The sequence below is a fragment of the Chaetodon auriga genome, chromosome 8 (genome assembly GCF_051107435.1).
Source record: "Chaetodon auriga isolate fChaAug3 chromosome 8, fChaAug3.hap1, whole genome shotgun sequence".
Lineage (NCBI taxonomy): Eukaryota > Metazoa > Chordata > Actinopteri > Chaetodontiformes > Chaetodontidae > Chaetodon > Chaetodon auriga.
This window is the reverse complement of record NC_135081.1, coordinates 25,815,655-25,837,251: the sequence shown is the minus strand read 5'-3', so window position 1 is coordinate 25,837,251 and position 21,597 is coordinate 25,815,655. Positions and strand designations below refer to the sequence as shown.

Genomic DNA, 21,597 nt, shown 5'->3' with positions numbered 1-21,597 from the left:
TCTGCCTTCCCGTATCCTACCTGTCTGATGTTTACTAATTGTTGCCATCTTCCCACCACACTGCAGCTCTCGTTTGTCCTTACCCACAATGCAGGTGGACTAAACAAACCTTTAGCATTCGAGCAAACATACTGCCGTGTCGTAGTAATGTGAGTCATGATAAATCTGAAATGTTGCTCCTGTGTTAGCAATACTTTCGCAAGAGCAGACACTCTCCACTTTTTCTGCAAGTGGTGGGTGTCATATTTGGAACATAACTCGCCTGTCCTCTCAAATCTTTCCCTGCAGACTTCTTGTCTGTGCTCCTACACAGACCATCAGTAATTCAATCCAGCTGGTTGTTGCTGGGTGTTGTGACGGACACAGTCATCAGTTTATCATAATATTGGTACGCACCTCCTTGTTTGTTTGCTTATGGTGCCTGACCTTCTGTCTTCCATATGGCCGGCATTGATTTGGTAACACGCCGTGCGATCCTCCTGACAGACTGTGCTAATAGCCGTCCTACTCATATCACCTTACTGCATTTTAATCCTTTAATGTGCAGCGTAAAATAAATTGGATTGGTCTCTCACCCCCTCAACTACCAATGAGCAGCGTGCTGACGGCGTCGCTGTTGACCAGTGGGCTCGTCAGTAGCAGCCTGAGTGGCAGCCCTGACGCTGTGGGAAGACCAGCTGGGAAATCAGGCCCCCCCACCCACCCAAGGTGAAGTAAAGGTGAACGTTGACAACGAAAAACCTGGAAACACAGCTGTGTTTGGGTGCGGGGGTGGGGTTGTCATGGAATTCCTCTCACTTAAACAGGCGACTCTGTTTTTAATTCGGGGAAAGGATCACACCCAGCCCGATATATCCTCCCTGACACCTCGGCAGACTCTCACATCCAAGTGTTGTTAGGGAGGCGAAAATAGGACGCATAATCACATTATGTTAACAACTGACACGCCGAGGGATGGATGTATATGCACACACATACATGGCAGGATGGATGTAGAGATAGAGACACACACACAGAGACACACACACACACACAGACACACACATCCCGCCTTGGACATTTTGTAGAAGTACCTGGTACTTTACTCCAGCTGTGCACTTCTGACTCGGCCTGATCCTTTAATTCATGGATATTTCCGAAGTGAGATGCTGCCAGACTCTGGATGTGCATACACACACACACACACACGCACACACACACACGCGCTTCCAAAGTAATTCAGAGAGTGATGTCTGAAGGATTTTTTTGGCGAGCTTACTGCTAGACCTGATAAAGTGGTGCAAGGCCTTAGCATGCATAATGGGAGAATAGATCAAGATATTTCCCAGACCCTGACCCTAAACCTGTCTGAAAAATGTTTTCCCAAAGCCTCAGATTTGCATTTTGTGCTTGCACACTGACTGCCGACCTGTCACTGTGGTCACCCGGCAGTAAAACCCAAAATTACATGCAGGGCTAAAATAACATGCCCAGTACAATTACCATGAGGAGCGATGGCACACAGGGCTAGAATGAAGAAGTCAGACAGAAAAAGAACTAAAAGAGTAAAAAAAAAAAAAAAAAAAGGATTCAAGGGAGAGGAGAATAAGCCAGAGGGATGAAAAGGATTTATTCCAAAATGAAAAGACAGGACAGAGCTCCGGCACAGAGGGGGGAAAAAGAAAAGAAAGTAAGCGATGCTGAGAGAAGGCGAGATTGGTGGAGGTAGAATGATGTGCAGGGCCCGAGCAGACAAAGCAGAGCCGGGAGCCGCAGGGGAGCTGGGTGTCTGTCAGCCATCCAGCCAGTAAGTTATTCAGTCACTTATTCAGTGGGTTGGAGCAATAGCAGCAGCAAGGCAGTATAGAAGAAGCTGTTTTTGTTTGGCTCAGGCGAGCTGCGTCCTCTCTGTCCACAGTGAACTGCGTGTTACAGGCGAGGCTTTACTGACCCTGAGTAGGCCCAGCGCCAGATGAAACACGGAGCACCATCAACCGGAGTACTTTTACACAGTTGCTGTATTTCTCCGTGTCCTAGAGTCCTTCCTTAACGGCGTCTGCTCTCGTCGACCGCCTCACTCCCTCGCTCACTCTCCTCCCCTTCTCTCTCTTGGGTCAGGTACAGTGTAGATGTTGGTGTTTATCAATAATGAAGAGATGAGAGGGGGAGGAGGAGAGCACACTGCTTTCCTTCTTACCCAGGGATGAATTATTCACCCAGTGGAGAAGAGTGCCTCTCCACCCTCCACCCTGTGTGTGTGTGTGTGCGTGTGTGTGTGTGTGTGCGTGTGTGTGTGTGTGTGTGTGTGTGTGTGTGTGTGTGTGTGTGTGTGTGTGTGTGTGTGTGTGCGCGTGTGTGTGCGTTTCTGTGACTGCCTGTCTAAACGCGGTTATGCTTTACCTAGCAGTTGTACGTGTGGAAAAGCGTTTTGTCTCACCACGACCACACACCATTTTGACTACTTTGCAAATCTTTTTTATCTCTTATGCATGGGTTTTTCCTTAGCTTGGCAGATGCTAAATGATTAAGTATGTCATGTATATTGTTGGTTGTAAGTTTCATCCTGTTGCGAGGTGCGATACGCCGCAGTAAAACAAAAGAAGCCGCCCTGTACGTTTGATGGATCACTCCTGTTCTTCCAATTTTATTCAAACAAACACGATTCCCATCTCAGACCTGTTTGACCGCCGGAGCTTGCTAAACCTGAAATGCTGTGTTTGTGGTATGTACACAACTGAGAATGGAAGATAGAGGGTGAGGGCGTGAGAGAGGCCCACAGAGAGATGCATGCAGGGGCTAGTGTGTATGTAATGTCATGTCAGGGCCCCTGCAGTTCCCATTGCGAATTCCTCTACTTTACCAGTTTCCTCTTACTCTCAAAGTCATGCATAGTGTATAGACTTCGTCCCAGGGGCAAGACTGAGGTCATGGTCCGGCTGTGGGTGTGGCAGGTTTTGCCATTTCGAGCTGAAGCGTACACATGAGTTTTAGAGTATGAAACTGGATATTCTCGGGGTTTTTAAACTTCCCTGCTGGGTCTTTTTCATTAAGATGATACACTTAATTGAATTGGCAAATGCTTATTTTTGCAAATGATGTTCGCTCAAGTCCTAGGGCATGTTTGTTATAAACCGGCAACTAAATAGAAATATGCATCAGTGTAGAGATGCACGTGTATACACACATACACAGCCACCAAACACACACATCCCAGTGCAGATTTCTCCTCCAGCTGTTCATTTCTCCTTGGCACTTTGAAGCCTGTTCATGTCTCCCAGTGTCCCTCCCTCCAAACCCCCATTTCTCCTTCGCTCCCCTTCTGTTACATTTCATGCGTTTCTGCCTCCCTTCCTCATTTCTGCCTCTGTGTCTGACTCCCCTTCTCTTTCCACAGAGTCAGTTATCAAATATTTCATCATGGCACTGTGAACAAAGTGAAATGTAGCACTACCTTCTTCTTGCACCTTTTTTCCTCTGCTCCTGTTGCATCACAGGGGTTGGTTTTTACCTCCTTTCGTCTGCATGCAACCTCACTGTAACACCATCTTTGTTACATTTCCAAGTTAATTGAATGGTGATGGTGATTTCTGAGCGCAGATCTCATGCGATAGCCTTGAAGTCTTTGAAGTTTGCTCCTTTATCAAACCAAGGTGCTTTTGACCGGATCGCTCCCCCCAGCAAAGCTTACGGCATGAATGGATTATAATAGGATGTCATTGGAGAAGTCCAAATGAGCAGTAGCTACTTCTAAATGTAGCTTTCCCATGTGCTATTGATCGGCCCCTCGTAGAGAGCCCAGTGGAAAGGTCAATGAGAAGACGAGACACATCTCAAGTCTTCATTTCCTAGTTTTATTCTTGGCTTGTCAAACTGCCTCGCCTGTCAAAGCTAAGCTGCATTCCCACTCTGCTCCCTGCATACCAAAGTATCCACATCTAAATGTGTGTGCGCATGCACAGTGTATGCCTGCTCGTTGCAGGTTTGTGTGGCTGTATCTGTGCCCACATTCGTGTGTGTGTGTGTGTGCATGTGTGCGTGTGTGTGTGAAGGTCAGAGGATCCAGTGCTGCAGGTGTCGGGTAGCAGCAGCAGACAGCAGGTTGAGGTTGGTGCTGCTCCAGACTCCAGCTGATAACGGCTATTAGTACACACCAGAAGCAGTTTGGACATGACACCCAGCCACAGCAGCATCACTGTGTCGGTTTGGACACAATAACGACAACATCGCAACGAACTCACAGTTATAAGGGCAGCTACACGGGCAGGGCATTTTAACTAGAATGTCAGATAGCACGTGTCAGCTTTAATACACGTCTCACTCCGCTTATGAGTTTTCAAAGCTGCACAAAGAGACGAACAGTTAGCGCCCACATTTCAGGTGCATCAGTCACTTAAACTGCAATTTTACAGTATCTGGAGTGATGAAGGGAACTGTATTGAAGATTTAGTGAGATGGAATTTTGGCCACAAGCTGTTGCTCTTCATGTGGGACAGACAGAAGAGTTGTGGAACATTTGGACATCCACTGTTCAAACGTTGGACCGTGCTCAAAAAGGGCTACGGCGGGAGGGGAACAGTATGGAAGAAAAGCCTTTCAAACAGCTGAAAGTCAGCACTTTAATCTCAGTTATTGTTTCATTTCAAGTCCATTTGCCGGAGCACAGAGACAAAACAACAGAAAAATATGTCGCCGTCCCCGCACTTACAGGCGGCACTGTACAAAACTACAAGCCCAGTAATAATCGTGGAATCGAATCAGCGTCTCTGTGCCAGTGTCTCAAAAAAGCAAAATTGCACATCGGGTGCCTCACAAAGCTGGTATTTGGCAGAACTTTCATTTTGAAACCACTTGTATCCAAGGCCAGCACACAAACACGCAGACTTGCCCTGAGAATAAACCTATGCTGGTGAACAATAAAAAAGGAGCGTGATCTGATAGATCATACTTAGCTATTTCTCAACACTTGGCTTCGTGATGGGGGGAGGTTCAAGGATGGCTTCACCCCACAGTGTCCTCTGTTAAACGCGGTGGTGAATATGAAATAACATGGACACTCTGCATGCATTTATTATGAGTGGGGAATTTTTATGGCATCTCGCAGTCCAAGGTACCCCGTGTACGATGAGACTGAACAGCTGCGAGGGATTGGCCTTTGTCCACGCCATATCTAAACGCCCCTTTATCGCTTTTAATGGACATTATTTATTGAGCATCAGACTGAAAGATAATTCAGGTCTGTGCATCGGCCCAAAGACAAATGGAGCCATTTGCTCATGATTAGGTGTTTCCATTATTTTGGTCAGCAAACAAACATTAAGCTGCTACACCTGCAGAGGTGGTTATATACCGCACATTGAACATTTCTTTGTACTGGGAGGTCTGACTGAAATGAGTCTCCCAGCATCAGAAAAACTCATTTCATTACACCACGAGTGCAACCCTCGGGTCCAAAACTCAGCATATCAAGTCATCAAATCTGAAAGGTGGGCTGGGAATCGTTCTAATTCCCCCGTAAGAAAAAGATTATGTTTGAGGAAGAAAAACTCAGAGACAGATTCCATCAGGACAGAACAGTGACGCTCCACCCTGCACTCCATACTGCCTCTATCAAAGCTATTATTCTTCAGGAGTGGAGAGGGTGGGCACAACAATAACAACAACACCAGAATAATGGAAATGGCGAAATTCGCACAGACCTGGAAGAATAATGAAAGCCTAGAATGCTTATTGAGGCGGCAGTGCGCTGGAAAGGCCAAAGGAAAACACACCCACATTTTCTCCATCTCTTCTGCGCTCGCTCTCTCTGACTCACACACACACGTACACGCACAATGTGTGCTAAGACGCAATCTTCAAGAATGGAGAATGGGAAAGCTTCATTCTAGCCCACCTGACAGTGCATAGCCACCAGCTTGATGAAATGGCAGAGAGTCAGTGAGCTCTGAAGGCCATTAGATATTTTAGGTGATGGCCTGCACTCCCTGTCCCCCTGACGTTGTGCTTTTCTCTCCACTATAGCGGGGATCAGGCAGAGGACATGAATGCCATTAGGCGTCGCAGTCAGCCAGCCAGGCAGCGAGGCAGGCGGACACAGGCTGATAAGCGTATGTTCGTTTTATAAGCCACGGCTGGCTCAAATGGGCTGCACAGAAAATTAGGATTTTGAGTATTTTTTCGACTCGCTCTCTCACTTCTCTCCGGCTCATTCACTCTGTTTCTCTGATTTTTTTTTTTCCACCCCTCTATCTCTCTATTCACAGCTACAGCGTTTCTCACAAGGTCAGGTGTGGAGTCTATCCTGCTCCACACCTCCCGCTCCTCTCCCCTCATCTGCCTCTCCTCGCTCTGTTTCTCTCTACCTGTATCTCTCCCCCCTTTCCTCTCCACCTCTCCATTTTTAGTTTCTCCCCTCGCATCTCTCTTGGTCTCTTTTTCACCTACTTCCTCTCTCACTCCTCTTATTTCTCTCTTCTAAGTGTCTTCTCTCTTTTGTCCCTCAGCTGTCTCCTATTAACCTTGTTTATAGCTCGCACCGTCTCCCCTTCGCGATCCTCCTCCTCTCCTCTTCTATCACCACTTTCTCTTTTCGCTCCCTCGTTCATTCTCTATTCCTGGCACTGCTTTCTCTTCGCACACTTTCATCCCCACTTTCCTTTACGCCCCCCCCCACCCCCCCGCCCTTCCTCCACTCTCATCCTCCATCACTTTGGCATTCCCAGGCTGTCTCTCGTCTCTTCCTTTCATCCTTCCATCCTCCTAGCACACTTCCTCCCCTCCTTCCTTCCTGATTCATTTTCGTCTTCACAGACGAATGGTGGGAAATATGGAAATGTCAGCGTGACCAGGCAGGGGATCAGAGACTACTGTGTTAATATGGCAGGGCTGTCGCAGCGTCATCAGCATAATGTGTGTGTGTGTGTGTGTGTGTGTCTGTGTGCGTGCATACACATCATGTGGGTGTTAAAGACGTAATCATAGGTGACAGTGCTCATGACGGTGACATCTGACTGTTTGGAGGATGCTGAAGAGGGCTGCTGGTGTGTTGCATGGGCTCGTCTGTTCATGTGTGTTTGGTTTGGTGGCGTTTCTTGTATGTCACCTGCAGGCAGCAGAGCTACTGTAAAGTAGAGCAGCGGTGACACAAGGCTTCTGTTCTCACTCTCCTCCCCTCCAACCCTCTCCTCCTCTCCCGCCGTCTCTCTCCCTCTCTGTCGCTCCTCCTTTCTTCTCACTCTTACCCTTGAACCGTCTTTTATTCTCTAATTCCCTCAGTTCCTGTCTCCCCCCGCCTCCCGTCTCTCTCTTTCTCCCTCTCTTCTGTTTAATATGACCAATGCTCTCTAAATATTTATACTGACAATTACTATTTCAAATGCCGCTTTGCCTCAGGATTTCTCTTTTGTCCATGTGCATGCACGCGCCTTTTTTTTCTGCGTCTGCTCTTCTAATGACACACAGGCTTCAGCGGGGGTTTGGGGAGCATCGTGGAGGATGAGGGCGTGCAAGACTTTTGTATGTCTTGTGCGATACATTCATTTCCCCGGAGCTGTAGAGTCTCATAAGGCCAGCCTGTCTCTCATCTGAGCTCTGGCAGGAGTTGACCTGCGTTAGCTCTCCTCTTATTGCCTCCGAATGACAGACGACAGGTCCGGCTCGGCTCTGCCCCCACATTATGCGTGCACTCAACAGCCGTGCATGTGCTTGTGTTTGAATTTGCACACGAGCGAAACCTCAGACCGACTGGCTTATCGTCTTTGCCACATTGCGTAATGGCCTCTGACATGTCAAGCTAACTCGGTCCATACAGGCCAATCGCGACAACTAATCAAGGGTTTCAGTAGCCCCCATCTGCTTCTCTCTTGCTCTGATACATCGTTCGTAACCAGAGTACAGCTCCCATTCCCAAAGCTAATCTATTGTTAGTCACATTAGTTCAGGTGTATCGACAAAGGGTTGCTGATTGATCTTGGCTAAATGCTGCAGACATGTGGAAGATCACAGGCCAGGAGCTCGACAATGAAGCTGTCATGAGATGTATATGTGTATGAGTAAGTGTGCACATGCTTTTGTGTGTCTAGTTGAGCAGATTTGCTTGTGTATGTGTGTCCGAGGCAGAAAAAAAACGAGCGAGCTGTTCCTCCTTCCAGCCCAATAAGGCTCTCAGCTGCTCCCACGGGCTTCTTAGTGGTTGTCCAGAGGTTCCTCTGTGGCTACAAGGGGGTTGTTTTGTGGTTGTAAATTGGGCAGGTCCTGGGAGAGCTGGTGTTATTCTAGGAAAGGCTTGTTTTCCTCCACTTTCCCACTCAGTCTGTCGCTCCTTCCTCGCTCCTCTCTTCCTCTGTATTGATATCTCAGATCTCCCCAGAGAAGAGAAGGTGTGGTGTTTATTGCTCGTCAAACGAGAAAGACAGCCCTGCCCTTTCCTCTCATCTCCTAGCCTGTAGGTTTCGTGTTCGTGTGTGCGAGTGCGTGCGTGTTTTCCATCAGCCCTGCAGATCATATTAGTTTCAACACAATAGCTTTGTCTCAGCACAAACTGGTGGAACTAGTTCTGCAAGTAATTGTTTGTCTTTAGGGGAAATTGTGTGTAGCTTGCTGGTAAACACGTTGCGAGCGCACACGTAGCTCTGGCTGCCGACATTTGAAGTTGTGTATCCGCAGGTAATCCACTCTTACTTAAAACAGGTGCCATCTTGCTGACATACACTAATGCGCGCTTACTCATACAAGTAATTACATTTTCACAGAGACCTGGATTACACGCACACACACATATATATACACGGACAGATTGTCATTCTTAAGCCTCCTTCCTCTTACTGTTTCTCACACGCCCACTGACACAACACACCAAGAAAAGCGTATTTATTTTGACTCTTTGCTGTTACACAGGAATGTGTCGGCACAGCAAATGGCAGGCTATAGAAAAGCATAACCTATCCAGATGATTTATGACCTATGTGCAAAAGAGAGAACTGGCTTTCCTCTTTTTTTCCAACACACATCCCCCCCCTTTTTTTTTTTTCGGCCTCTCCGTCCACACACCCACAGTCGTAGAGCGATCCCAGACTCTTGGCCTACTTGCCTGGGTTCACTAATGCTGTCCTCTGTTGTACCAGACACTTCCACACTGTCCTCATTTATCATCAGGAGGCTTTGTACCAACACGATTCCTCTGCCGCCTTTGCTCATCCCCTCTCCTGCTTTGGGAAGGAAGGAGTCGGCTGATGTTAATGTTCCTCTTCCCTCTGTTTCTCCCAGGAGCGTCGGGTCAGCGGGTGAAGGTGGAGCCAGAGGTGCTGTCGTATCCCGGCCAGACAGTCAACCTGTGCTGTGCCTTCACTGATGCCACGGGGATCCAGCTCACAATGGTCAGATACAGCCCGTCATGATACTGTTGTTTTCTTTCTTTTTCCAGTTAGGATTTGATTACTTCTGTATACCACCACACTCATATCAACTCTAAACTGGTTTGTGGTATGAAATTCTAATAAAAATGTCTGCTTCATCCCGAAATTGCAGCTCATTGTGCTGACTTGACAGGCTACCATTTGTTGGAATTGCTCGAAACAACAATTTGCTTTCACAATTGCCGCAAACAGATGTTGGACGTTAAGGGAATACCCAGTTTAATGGCTTAACGTGGCTATTTTCCTGGGAAATAAAGTATTTGTCAATGATCTATCAACCTGATTCTGCAGGTGCGTGAAAGTTAGCGGCACAGGTGGACGAGAGCAATTCACTGCCATCAAATTAAACATAAAATGATAATACAGGTCTATGTCCCTTGTTTATCTAACACATTAAACGTTAATCTAACAAATCATAGCCCACAGAAATAATCCTAAGGCTAGTAATAGGTTTTTTATCACATTTAGGCTTAATGTTTTATAACTCCAAACAAACAATACTAAGCTTCATTTTGCTTTAGGGGATTGAATATGGTAATGGAAAACACTTCTTAGTCGAATCTCAGTGAAGTGGGACGTGCACAACTGTGCTTGGTTCCGCTAAGAGCAGCTGAGAGGGAGAGAGAGAGGGGGAGAGAGAGGGAGAGAGAGAGGGGGAGAGAGAGGGGGAGAGAGAGGGAGAGAGAGAGGGGGAGAGAGAGGGAGAGAGAGGGAGAGAGAGGGGGAGAGAGAGGGAGAGAGTGTACTGCTCCTGAAAAACTCCACATCCATATTCATACCTGCTCCACTTATTTGATTGTGATGCTGTGTGCGCTGCCCCGCGGAGTTTACAGCAAAATGCGGATGTCTCGAAAATGCTCTCCAGTGTCGCTGATCAGCACCATGATAAATGAGGCCTGTTGTGTTTCCTCACTCATCCTAACCGCTGACCCCTGTGCCTCCTCCGCCACAGGTCACGTGGATCTACGAGCCGAAGGAGGGAGAAAGGATCAACATCGCCGTGTTTCACCCCAACTTTGATCCCAACTACCCCGACTCGCCTGTGAAGGGCAGAGTCAGCTTCACGCCCAGCCCCCCAAACCTGGGCAGTCCCTCCATCCAGATTAGCGATGTTAGGATGACCGATGAGGGGAAGTACATCTGCGAGTATGCTACCTACCCCCGTGGCAACGAGCAAGGCATCACATATCTTGTCATGCTGGGTAGGTCTATGTAATGTGTGTGTACAGAGAGGTGACAATTAATAGAGAAACCCCGAGCAAACGGTTTGAGAACACAGCACATGCAGATGCTTCCATACAGAGCATGAATGGTTCGATGAGTATTCGACGTGAATCATACGCTGTGTCCTTCACAGTGTAAGAGTCATGTTTCTCCGACAAAGGACAGAGGCTTTGTTTCAGCGTCAAGCTTTCAGTTTTTCTTTGAAACCATCGCCAGGAGCAGGTCTAGGTGTCAGCATGTAAGTGGGAATCTTAAAGCTTGGAGCGATGCCTCTGCTCACAGTGCCATGCATCGCTATTATTAAACGTCAAGTGGAAAGAGAATATCTTTGGGAAAATCGTTATTGTTACATTAAATCACACACAGCTACAAACATTTCAGGGATGACACAACAAAGCAAAAACGACTGTGTATCCATTCTGTTGCTTGATGTAACGATGGCAAAGATGCAGATGTCGAGGTAACGAAGCAAAAGTGCTGTGTCATCGATAGAAGCACTCCACAAACACCCATAACATAAAATATTGAACATTACAAACAAATTACAGCAAAAATGATAAGCTTACACTTTCAAGCTTCCCATGAGGAACACTTTGATCTTCTATTGAGAACTCTTGTTTGAACTGGTAGCGTGTTATTTTTTAATGTGCCAAGGTAGCTTCTCTCCAGGTAAATCCTCCTTTTTCTGCAGCGCAAACCTTCAACAAGACACGCTCATGCTGGTATGAACATCTGTAATTCTAACTCCAGCCTGGCGCACATGAAATCCCCCCTAACTTGTGAAAGTCGGCCTGCGGTCAGAAATATTACGCTCCGCACTGGGTTGTGGTTTTATGGCTCTGTCTATCAAGGGCAACGCCGAAGCTGTTCGAACTGTTGTTTACCAGCTTGTGCTCTTGGGTTCAAACCCATCACGGGTTTTTTCCTCTCAGCATTGTTAAATGCTCCCTGTAAAATTTCTTCTTTTATGACAATAGGAAAGGTTTCAAGGCCAAATTGGCTCTTTGTCAGATGCGGAGGAATCCAACCCAGCACAACCTTGACTAATCTGTTCTGAAGGATGAGTAGTTTTTTTCCCATACGTTCCTACCATGAATGGAATGACTAGTCAGATGATGTACAAGAGAACTGGCCAACTGTCTGACATTAAAACTACCCTTATCAATTAAAATTGGTGTCTGTTGCCAAAGATTTAGTTCTGTTTCCGCCGGTGTTTGTCACTCCAGCAGAGTTTCTATAGACTTGTTGAATCAGTGCCAATATGCAAGTGAAGCTGCTCTTTGTTGGTTCTTCCTTAAATTTGTTGCCCATCTGTCTACTGTGAATGTGTGTATATTTACCTTACTAAATATATAAATGCAAAGTACTGCCGCCTACATCTTTCAGCTCTTTCTGGCTCTCACCCTCCCCCAAAGGTAGTGTGCAGGTTAAAAGCATGTCCAGCGAGGCTTAATTGCTATTATAAGTGGTATTGTCAGATCAATTGTGTTCTTGTTAATGCAATGGAACCATTGGTCTAACCTTGGCCCGGGACCAGTGTCTCTGATCCGCTCTCCGCTCCCTCCAACGCATCATGCCTCCCTGCCTCCCCTCGAGCACTATATTGATCTGGCTGCTTGTCATGCCTGCTGTCAGCTCCTGTCCTGCCTGCTTTCCCTTGATCCCACACTAGCATCAGAGAGGGCAATTGAGGAGGTATGAGGAGTGAGGTAGAGGGGGGTGGGGATGTCAGAGCTCATGTGGTGATTTAGACTTTGTGTATGGAAGTGCACTAGACCAGTCAGGGAAATTGTTTATCAATGGCGGGTGATAGGGATAGAGAGGGAATGGATTAAAGAAATGGAGGCAGAGTGAAAGAAGATTTAGGGTTTGGGTCTGTTTCCACTGGTGCTCGTAATTGTTTATCAATGTAGGGTCTGAGGAGAAAAAGGACAGAGGGGAGAGAGGGAGAGAGAAAGGGTGAGTGGGAGGACAGAGGATGTTTGGAGATTGAGGTTTTGGATTTGCTTTTGCCATGCTGGTGACTCAAATTGTTTATCAATAATGGTGCACATTATCTTTTCCCTCAGCTGTCTTATTTCCATTTTATCTATTTCTGCATCCTTTAATCTGCTCTCTGCCACTCTCTTCCTCTCTCCTCTCTCCGTCCCCGCATCAATCCATCCGTCCATCAGCTAAGCCCCAGAACTCGGCCTCCATCGTAACAGTGGAAGCGGGCACTAAGTCGGTCGTGGTGGCACGCTGCGAGTCGATGGACGGCCGCCCCGCTGCCGAGATCTCCTGGGTGACCACAGCTAATGGCAACGCGACAACGGTGTCCAAGCCGGGTGCCGACAACACCGTCACCGTTAGCAGCGAGTACCGCATGGTTCCTACGGCGGCAGACAACGGCAAAGACATCAGCTGTGTGGTGGCACACAGGACCCAGGTCAAACCAGAGAGCTTCCCGCTGAAGCTGGCAGTTCAGTGTAAGACAGCACACACGCACACACACACACACACGCACGCGCACACACACACACACACACACACACACACACACACACAGCCCAGTGCTTAGTATTCAGTGAATTCCTTTGCTGTTCACACTCTAACATGATTGGGATGATTAATTGAACTCATTTCTATTTTTTCCTCCTCCTCTCTGCCATTCATCCGTCCTTCCCCCAGACGCCCCTCAGGTGACAATAGTAGGTTACGACAATAATTGGTACTTGGGTCGTACAAATGTGGTGCTCACCTGCCAGGCTACCGGAAACCCCGTCCCGCTGTCCGTCCAGTGGAAGACGTGAGTATCGGCACACCCAGCATCTTTTTTTTTTTTTTGTCTTATCGCTCGCTCTGCCTCTCTTTCGTAATGCCCCTTGCTTGCTCTTTCTCTCATCTCTTTTTCTCTCTTTTCCCCTTCAGTCCCAGGTCCACAGAGCTGTAATCAGCGCTTTTATTATTGCCACTACAGCCCCTTGCTCTGATTATGGAGATAGCCATATAATTTCTCATAATGGACTCTGTGACTTGAGATTTAACCCTCGCATAATGAGAAACACAATACGACTCCCTCTCTCCCTCTTTCTGTATTATCAGCTATTAACTGTGACAAAATTTGAAAAAATAAAAAAGAAAGTCTGGGACTTGAAAATGGGGGAGATGAGATTTTGGGCCTGGATCCAGCGGTTTTGATTTTCTTCTTGTCCCAGTCGTATTTTCCTCCAGTGTGTGATAATGGATTGCCTTTTGAGGAAGGGGGAAACTGATTGGTTTTGCACTGCCCATCAAGATTAGTGGAATTTGATGACATTGCACAATACAGCACATTTCTGTAAATGCACATCTGTCTCAATGCTCTCATTGTGCCCAAAGGCAAACAAACCACAATCATATTCTCCCTCTTTTTTTTTTCTTTTGGCCGTCTCCCTTTTCTTCTTTCTCATGCTGACATGCTCGTGTCCCTGCCTGCAGTATGTCAGGGGAGATACCGGACACGGTGCAGATCACAGGCAAGGAGCTGAAAGTACTGAAGGTGGACGAAGCGGTCAACACCACGTTTGTCTGTGAGGTGAAGAACCGCATCGGGATCGGCAGGGACCAGGTCACGGCCATCGTCAGAGGTGAGCTGAAGGACACAAACAAGCGCACACACCCCAACACGTGCACACGAGGAAGTATTAACACACACAAAGAGTCTTCAAGATGTAGGTCAGATAATACCTGAAAACATATTTGAACCTGCTTGGAGTACAACATGCTGTAAGAAACGGAAACGTTCTTTTACCGCACTTCTTTGTGATGTGATGAATTAGCATTAGAATTGCTCCTGTCATCACAAATCCACCCAGCTGCTGCTCTAAGTAGGTTAAAACCAAAGTGAAGTCTAATTTGCACAAGGTACAGATGTCCTAAAACACTGACAAATGGTACGCCGTCAGTGCAGCAGTGAACATTTGAGAAGTGAAATGAAAAGGCAGTTTGTGGCTCACTTGGCTCTCGTTCATCACCTAAACCTTCCCCTGGCTTGTGTATGAAAACATTCACATCCTCTGAACTGATGAACTGGAACCAAGTGCACTTTCATCACACATGCTACACATTTCCTGGTGTGCGATGCTCTCATGTCGTCCCCAGGGAAACACCTTGTTCTGCCTCACGTGTCTCACGAGCACACACACACACACACACACACATTCTCTGTGCTGAGGACTATCGGGTGTGTATCGTAGGGTTAGAGGGTCCAGCTGCTCTGTCCATGGTGTGTGTGCGTGCACCTGTTTTAGAGAGGGAGTGTGTATGTGCGTGCATTTGTGTGCTGTTGGTTTCAACTTCTCACGTCTGTCTTTCTCTGTGTTCTATTAAGCATGCATGTCACTTTTTCCATTTCTCCGTGCATGCACTCAATGACGCTGTATTATGAAAGTGTCTGTGCCTCTGCGGTCTCCAAGGTCTGTCTATCCGCTTCATACATCACATGGCATTTACAAAGCAGACTTTCACAAGGTTTTAGTGGGAGCTCACATTGTGCGTGGTGCACATATACGAGATGGCTCTTCTTGCTGATATTTTCTCTTTTCTTCTATTTCTCTGAAATGAGCGCGAGCAGTTCGCCCCCCCTGAAAGTCATGATCACAAAAGCGACTGAGTAGCTTCTCGGCGGTACCCTTGGCCGTCGTTAATGACAGGAGAGACTAAAGCGCAGCAAATGAGCAGCGTTCATTAGAGTCGGGGTCTTGAAGACAAGGCTGCCGCAATCACTAGAAGTGACACATTTGTCTCTCAGTGTCACTGTTGACTTTGAGTTGAAGTGGATGTCAGTGTTGCCTTGGGTTTAACTGAGACTGGACTGCTGATACACTGTGTGTATTAGCTGGTTCATATTATGTAACTGTGTATTCAGGTGTATGCATGTGTGTGCGTGCTGTAATAAGAACAATAATAACTTTATTTATGTAGCACTTCTCACAAACAAGTGCTTTCCAAAGACATGAAAAGAAGAGAAATCACCAGATAGATAATAAGAGAGATTTAAAGGAGGATCTCCTCTGGAAGGGTGGTTCAGAGATGTGGGACCCCGACTCCAAAGGCTCCTCTGACTTTTAGCCTTGAATTACCAATAGACCTCTACTGTGGGCTCTCATGTTGCACTTAAATAATCAGGGGCCAACCCCAAGCGTGCTTTAAATGTGCTGAAAAGTAAATTTTAAAACCAGCTCTTACGCACAGGTAACCCAGTGCACAGCTGGTTATGTGGACTCTTCTGGACTTCTGAGTTGTCTCCCTGCAGCATTTTCAACTAGTTGAAGTTTGAAGAGGTTATTTTGAGTAAGGAATGCAGCGAGTTAGTCTAAGTGGGGTGCAGCGAAAGCGTGGATGACGGTTTCCAGATTCTTGTAGAGCTTTATGTACCAGCTCAACTGGAGTTAAACCGTCCAGAACGGCCATGATGGAAAGCAGTCCATCCCTCCATTTCCCTCTGTTCCTCAATAGTTTTAGCTGCACCCCTTAACAGGCTTCACTCCAGCGTTTCATCTCATACAAAATACATCCCCTTCCACTCCTCTGCCGTATGCCTGCACTCTATTTCCTGCTGACATGGGGGTAAACCTCGGTCGTAATGGGGAAAAAGTGCATTTCTCCAGTGGCTACATTTTAAGAGCAACCCAGCTACTTGATGCCCTCATTTTCTTTCTTTCTTGTCCTTTTGCTCAGTCTCTGCTTATTTCATTCTTTTTCTTTTCTCTCACCCCCCATCTTTCTCCAAGTCCCTTGGCTCCTTATGGTGCCACAGCATGCGTCACCACTCCTCTGGGGCCACTCTGCTCTGCTGCATAGTAGTGTAACTGCCTTCTGTAGCACAAAAGATGTCACTGTCTCCTGCTGTGTATTACAAGCAACAAGCAAGGAAGATGCAAAGATCCAGGGAGCAGAGGGAGCAAGATGGATGCTGCTGCTTTTAGACTAAAAAGTCGGGGAACGTGCAGCGGGATAAATCAGTGCCAGCATGCAATCCTCACACTGAGAGGGGGAGAGCAAAGGCATGAGGGATGGAGGGAGAGGATGCTGACGGCATTTAAAACTCCCATGGGAATCTTGTGCCACTGCATCCTATCTCAACTGCTATTGGCCTCCACTATCTCTCAGCATAGCGTGTGTGTCTGTCTGTCTCCAAGCCTCTCAGAGCGGATCAGTCACCCTTTGCTGCTTCAGCTCCTGGCTGCTTCTCTCCTCATTCCACCATCCGTTCCTTTCTCGCTCTCTTTTATCCTACATTTCCACTCGCATTCTTCATCCCACTTTCTCCTTTTTTTTTTTCCCCTTTCATTTTCTTTCTGCTCTCTCTGGCCTCTTCCAGTGTCGAACTTCCCACAGTTCCCTTGTTCTGCCATCGCCCTCCTCCAGCTCGTCTTGCTCTCTCGTGGTCCGACCACCTCCTCCCTCCTTCCCACTCCTCTCTTACTCACTGGCAGAAGAGGAGGAGGAGGATAAGATGCGAGCTAAATTCGCCGTCAGTTAAGAGGTGACTGAGGCAACCAGCAAGTGTCAGAGTGAAGGAGGTTTGTGGAAGGCAGAGAGATGGCGAGAAGTGTTCAGAAAGAAAGACTGAGTCAGTATCGGTTGAAGTGAAATGAAAGCGTTGATGATGGTCGAAACAGAGCGAGGGAAGGATGTGGAATGACTCCAGATGGGGATGCGATGCAGACCTGTGGAGGCTAATGTGAATGCGTGTAGACAAACAGGGCTAAGAGGGGCCGACAGGCGTGAAATGGCCAGCACCTGCTACATAGCAGGTCCCCCACTCCTCTCTACCCCACAGCTGCATGACACACACACATATAAATCCACACACCAGTGTGTGTCTGTGCGGGTGTTTGCTCGTGTCCTCTGAACTCAGTCTTGTCCTGTGCTCCCGGAGGCAGCGAGAGGGATGGATGTCCTCTCTTCTCCTTGCCTCTCCTCCTCTCATCTTCGATCCTGCTGCTTAGTCACACACGCAAACGTATCCTACCCTGCTCTCCCCTCCTCTTTTCTTTCGATTTATCTCTCCCTCGCTATCTCTTTTGCTGCAGTTTGCTCTTTTCATTGCATCTCTCATCCTCTCAGTTAGCATATGCTCTCTCCTCATCCTCCTTATCTCTCTCAGGTTGTCTTTCAGCCTCCACAAGTCTGGCGCTGATCTCCCTGCTCAGAAGAGACTTCTGCCCCCAGCATTCTCTCTCTCTTTCCTGCTCATGCCCGTGCTATCTCCCTCTCTCTCAAAAGCTTAACTCTTAAATACCAGTAGCTCTTCCTTAATCACAGCTTAGTATCCATCCCTCCATTCCCGGCTTCTCTCTCGAGGGTTCTTGTGTGGCTAACCCAGATTCCCTCCATCTTCTGTCATGTCCGCCCCCCCCCCCCCCCCCCCCCGATCGTTCCTTACAGGGGTGGCTCAGCTGAACCTCAAAAAGTTAAATGAAACCCCCGCATTGTCCGAGGGGCTCCTCGGTTCAACGGGAAAGAGATTCCCTCTCAATTCGGTGCACTCTCTCCTGTTTTCCGACTCATCTAAGGAGACAGTTCAAGGGCAAGTGGCTTGCCCATTTTCCTCCATTGGGTTTGTGTGTGTGTGTGTGTGTCTCCCTGTATCTGTCTGTGTCTGTCAGTGTGTGTCTTCGGCCATGCGAAAACAGCCAGAGAACAGGTCTGGTGGAGCCAAGTCTCCCTCCAGTCTGCAACTGGCCCCCTGCCCACCCCTCATTAACACACACACACACACACACACACACACACACACACTCGTGCCTGCACAAACACACACACACAGAGCTCTGTTCAATAAGTTAACATGCTGACAGAGAATTGTACCAAGCTATGCTCTAGGTGCAGCCCAGCCCAGCATCAGTCCACTGATGACCATAATAGTGTGTGTGCCTGTGAGTGTGTGTGAGTGTGTGTGTGTATGTGACCATGCATGTTTTTGGGAGGCTGCAGTAGACGTTACTTCCGCCCCATCTGCCACATTACTTGCGGTCACTTGGAGCTTACGGTCGTGCTGGACGCAACTTCATAAGAAGCATGCTGTTTTTTGGCTTCCACAGTATGGTGTGTGTGTGTGCGGGTGCGTGTGTGTGTATTTGGGTAGTGGGGTTGCAGTTACTGTAGTTGTGCATGTTTATTTTTCAGATTTTTCCTCCCCTTGTTATCCACACAGCATGCATATTGCATTTTTTCTGCTGGCTCATCCAACAGCATGTGTTTATAAGATGTCCTCTCCTCACCCACTTAAATAGATTCCACTGGTGCTTTGTTAGGATGTGTCTGGGTCTGTAGTGGGCCTGTACTGGGAGCCTGGGGTGGCTCCTTTACATCTATCACTTGAATCTTTCAAGTGTCGTCTCCAGAAGGGTAGAATAAAACATGAATTATCATCCACAAAAGGATTTACCCGCATAGACTTTTAGAGAGACACATGTGAACTGACTTGAGCGACGCATTAAAAATAATTGGATGAGAGGAATTTAGGGAGAATTTGCATTTAAATTTAAGTGTAATTCCCTTTGATGTGACGGCAATGTGCGGCGCCATCCAGCCCAGAGTTTGCACAGAGATTGTTGCCACATTGCATGTGCCGGAGCTCCTCGGAGCCCGAGGTGATAATGCATTTCTTGTGTTCCTGTTACAAGTGGACACTGAGGGCTAGCTCTCACTCTCATGTGTGTGAACAGGAATGTTTAGCACTGCTCGGGGGAGAATAGAGGGGGAGAGAGACTTTTTTGCTTGGGGAGGTTGATGGGAGAAATTGAAAGAAAGGGAGATGAAATATACCCACAAGAAATTGCCATTTTTTGTCCCTAGGCATGTGTTGAAAGTGAAGCACAGAGGAGAAGAGCGGAGAGAAAAGTGACATACGACAGAAATACAAATGTTGGAAATTGTAGAGATGGCAGGGAAAATGGATTTAGAGGAGACGGAAAAGAGTGTATGCAGCAGACAGCTGGTGGAGTGGTGGCAGAGATGGAGGAAAGGGAAGTGGAGGAGAGGAGAGGCAGAAATAAAGAGGAAGAGAGGAGCAGAGCACAGGTGTAGACGGCAGCAGACGACCATTTTCTCTCTTGACAAGAGTCAGTGTTACAACGGTAATTCTGTCAGCTCTCTGTACACTTAACACGAGGGGCCGGCTTCTGCTGGATTTCAAATGGGAATGACAATAAGAATCGGGCTGATTCGCTACTTTCAAATTTAGGCAGGGATTTCAACGGCAGCGTCGACTGGTTAATCCTCTGCAGCGGCTGGTGAAAGTGCAGAAAGTGGAACTGAAAGCTCGAGCAACAGAAAGGATCTTCAGCTTAGCTAAGGATTCTTGATCACTTTCAACCAGGGACAGAAATTAAAAATTCATTTGCCCACCATGATTTGTTTGGTTTCATTGTGTTCACAGTGTGTTCAGACCTGAAGGAAGCAGGAACCCTTCAGACGGATGGATAATAAACAGACTCTATTCCATAAGATGTTTCTGCAACAATGTGCCTCCTTCAGGGGTAACATGAAAGCTTTTTTTATTGCTTCTTGGGCATCAAAATGTACAAAATTATCCAAACAGAATGAGCAAGTAGATTAAATAAGAATCAAAAACATGTACATACATGTATTCATACACAATACATTATAAGCTCTAATCTTGGATGGGTTGAATCTTGTGGGACTTACATGAATCCCGTCATCAATTTTCCCTTCTGCTGCAAGTAGGCTTACTCTTCCTTTTATCAGGAAAACAGCTTGTGGAATAGGGACTAAGCTTCCATTATACCAAAGTGCTCCTCCTTCCTATAGAAGCCATTATACTTATATTGTTCGTATTTCCTTGTAAAATAACCTGTGTTATTTTGAGAAGTTTTCAGTCAAAGTGGTTCACAGTACAATGAATATAAACAAAGTGGGTGGATTTGACCCTTTGCTCCGGCAGTGTAAGTGCTTTACTGCCTGCCAGCTGAGTCCTAGATGATGACCACATGGGGAAAACGGTCACAGGGACTGTGGGGAGTTGTCATACTCCCAGAAAGCACTTAGAGCCCCGAACTTGTGGCCCCGAAAAGCCTATGCAAAGCAGTAACACTGTGAGTCTCCTCGAGGTTTTACTGGCTAGTTGTGTCTTAACCGGGCATGGTCTCAAACCTCACTACTAAATGTGTCCATGGCACTAACTACTGAAAGCTGGCATTGAGTGCTTGGTCAGATCTTTAGTGTGGCTTCCTGAATTTTGATCGTTTTGACCTGATTTAAATCATAATTTTTCTGAATTTAACTGTATTTTTGTATGGCTGCAAACCTAGCTTGTGCATTTAGATAGACTAATTTTGAGAAATAGAAGAAAAGGATGTTTATATCCCTCAAAGTAAGGAGTCAAACAGAGTATTGTTTTGGTCTTTGCAGCGTTGGCATTGAAACGTAGGTTTGTCATTGCCCCCGTAAATCGAAGCATTTCACACAGTACCCCAGCTTAATCTCAACTGGTGGTTTCCTTCTCTGCAAAAGCAGGTGTATCTGTTGCTGCTCAAGTATCTGCTTTAAAATATTGTACTAATAACACTGCAGAGGGATGTCAAGGGAGTGGGAAGTGCGAGTTCAGAGAACGAGCACTGTATGGCTGACGAGTCATATGGGACGTCTTCACAGCCCTGATTTAGACACCACTGCTTCTCTCTGGAGTTTCGATACACAAACAGAATAACTGCACGGTGGAGCTCAGCTTTATTGAAACCCTCCTTCGCCAGTCTGCACTCTAAGAACACCTTTGTTTAATTTAATATGGACTTAAAATGGCTCCTGCTCATGTGTATGTGTGTGCATAATACGGCGGCCGTGACTAAACCGGTGGTGCTGGAGTTAAAATGGACACTCACGTAGGACCGACATGCACTCGAGCAGCGCGGAGAGGGTTGCCAATCTGTCCCTCCTCCTCTACGGTCATGGCTTCCAGGAGGAGTTGTCATTCTGCTGTGTCACTTTGTCACTC

At 47.1% G+C, this 21,597-nt stretch overlaps 1 protein-coding gene across 3 annotated transcripts in view; it reads left to right on the top strand.

Moving 5' to 3' along the window:
* Window positions 1-21,597, top strand: part of LOC143324212 (nectin-2) — a 76,021-nt gene that overhangs the window by 19,218 nt on the left and 35,206 nt on the right. For all 3 annotated transcript variants that reach the window (XM_076736517.1, XM_076736516.1, XM_076736515.1), the window contains exons 2-6: window positions 9,241-9,350; window positions 10,342-10,591; window positions 12,788-13,081; window positions 13,284-13,401; window positions 14,073-14,221. In XM_076736517.1, the coding sequence (XP_076592632.1) occupies window positions 9,241-9,350; window positions 10,342-10,591; window positions 12,788-13,081; window positions 13,284-13,401; window positions 14,073-14,221 (921 nt within the window). The remainder of the gene's footprint in view (window positions 1-9,240; window positions 9,351-10,341; window positions 10,592-12,787; window positions 13,082-13,283; window positions 13,402-14,072; window positions 14,222-21,597) is intronic.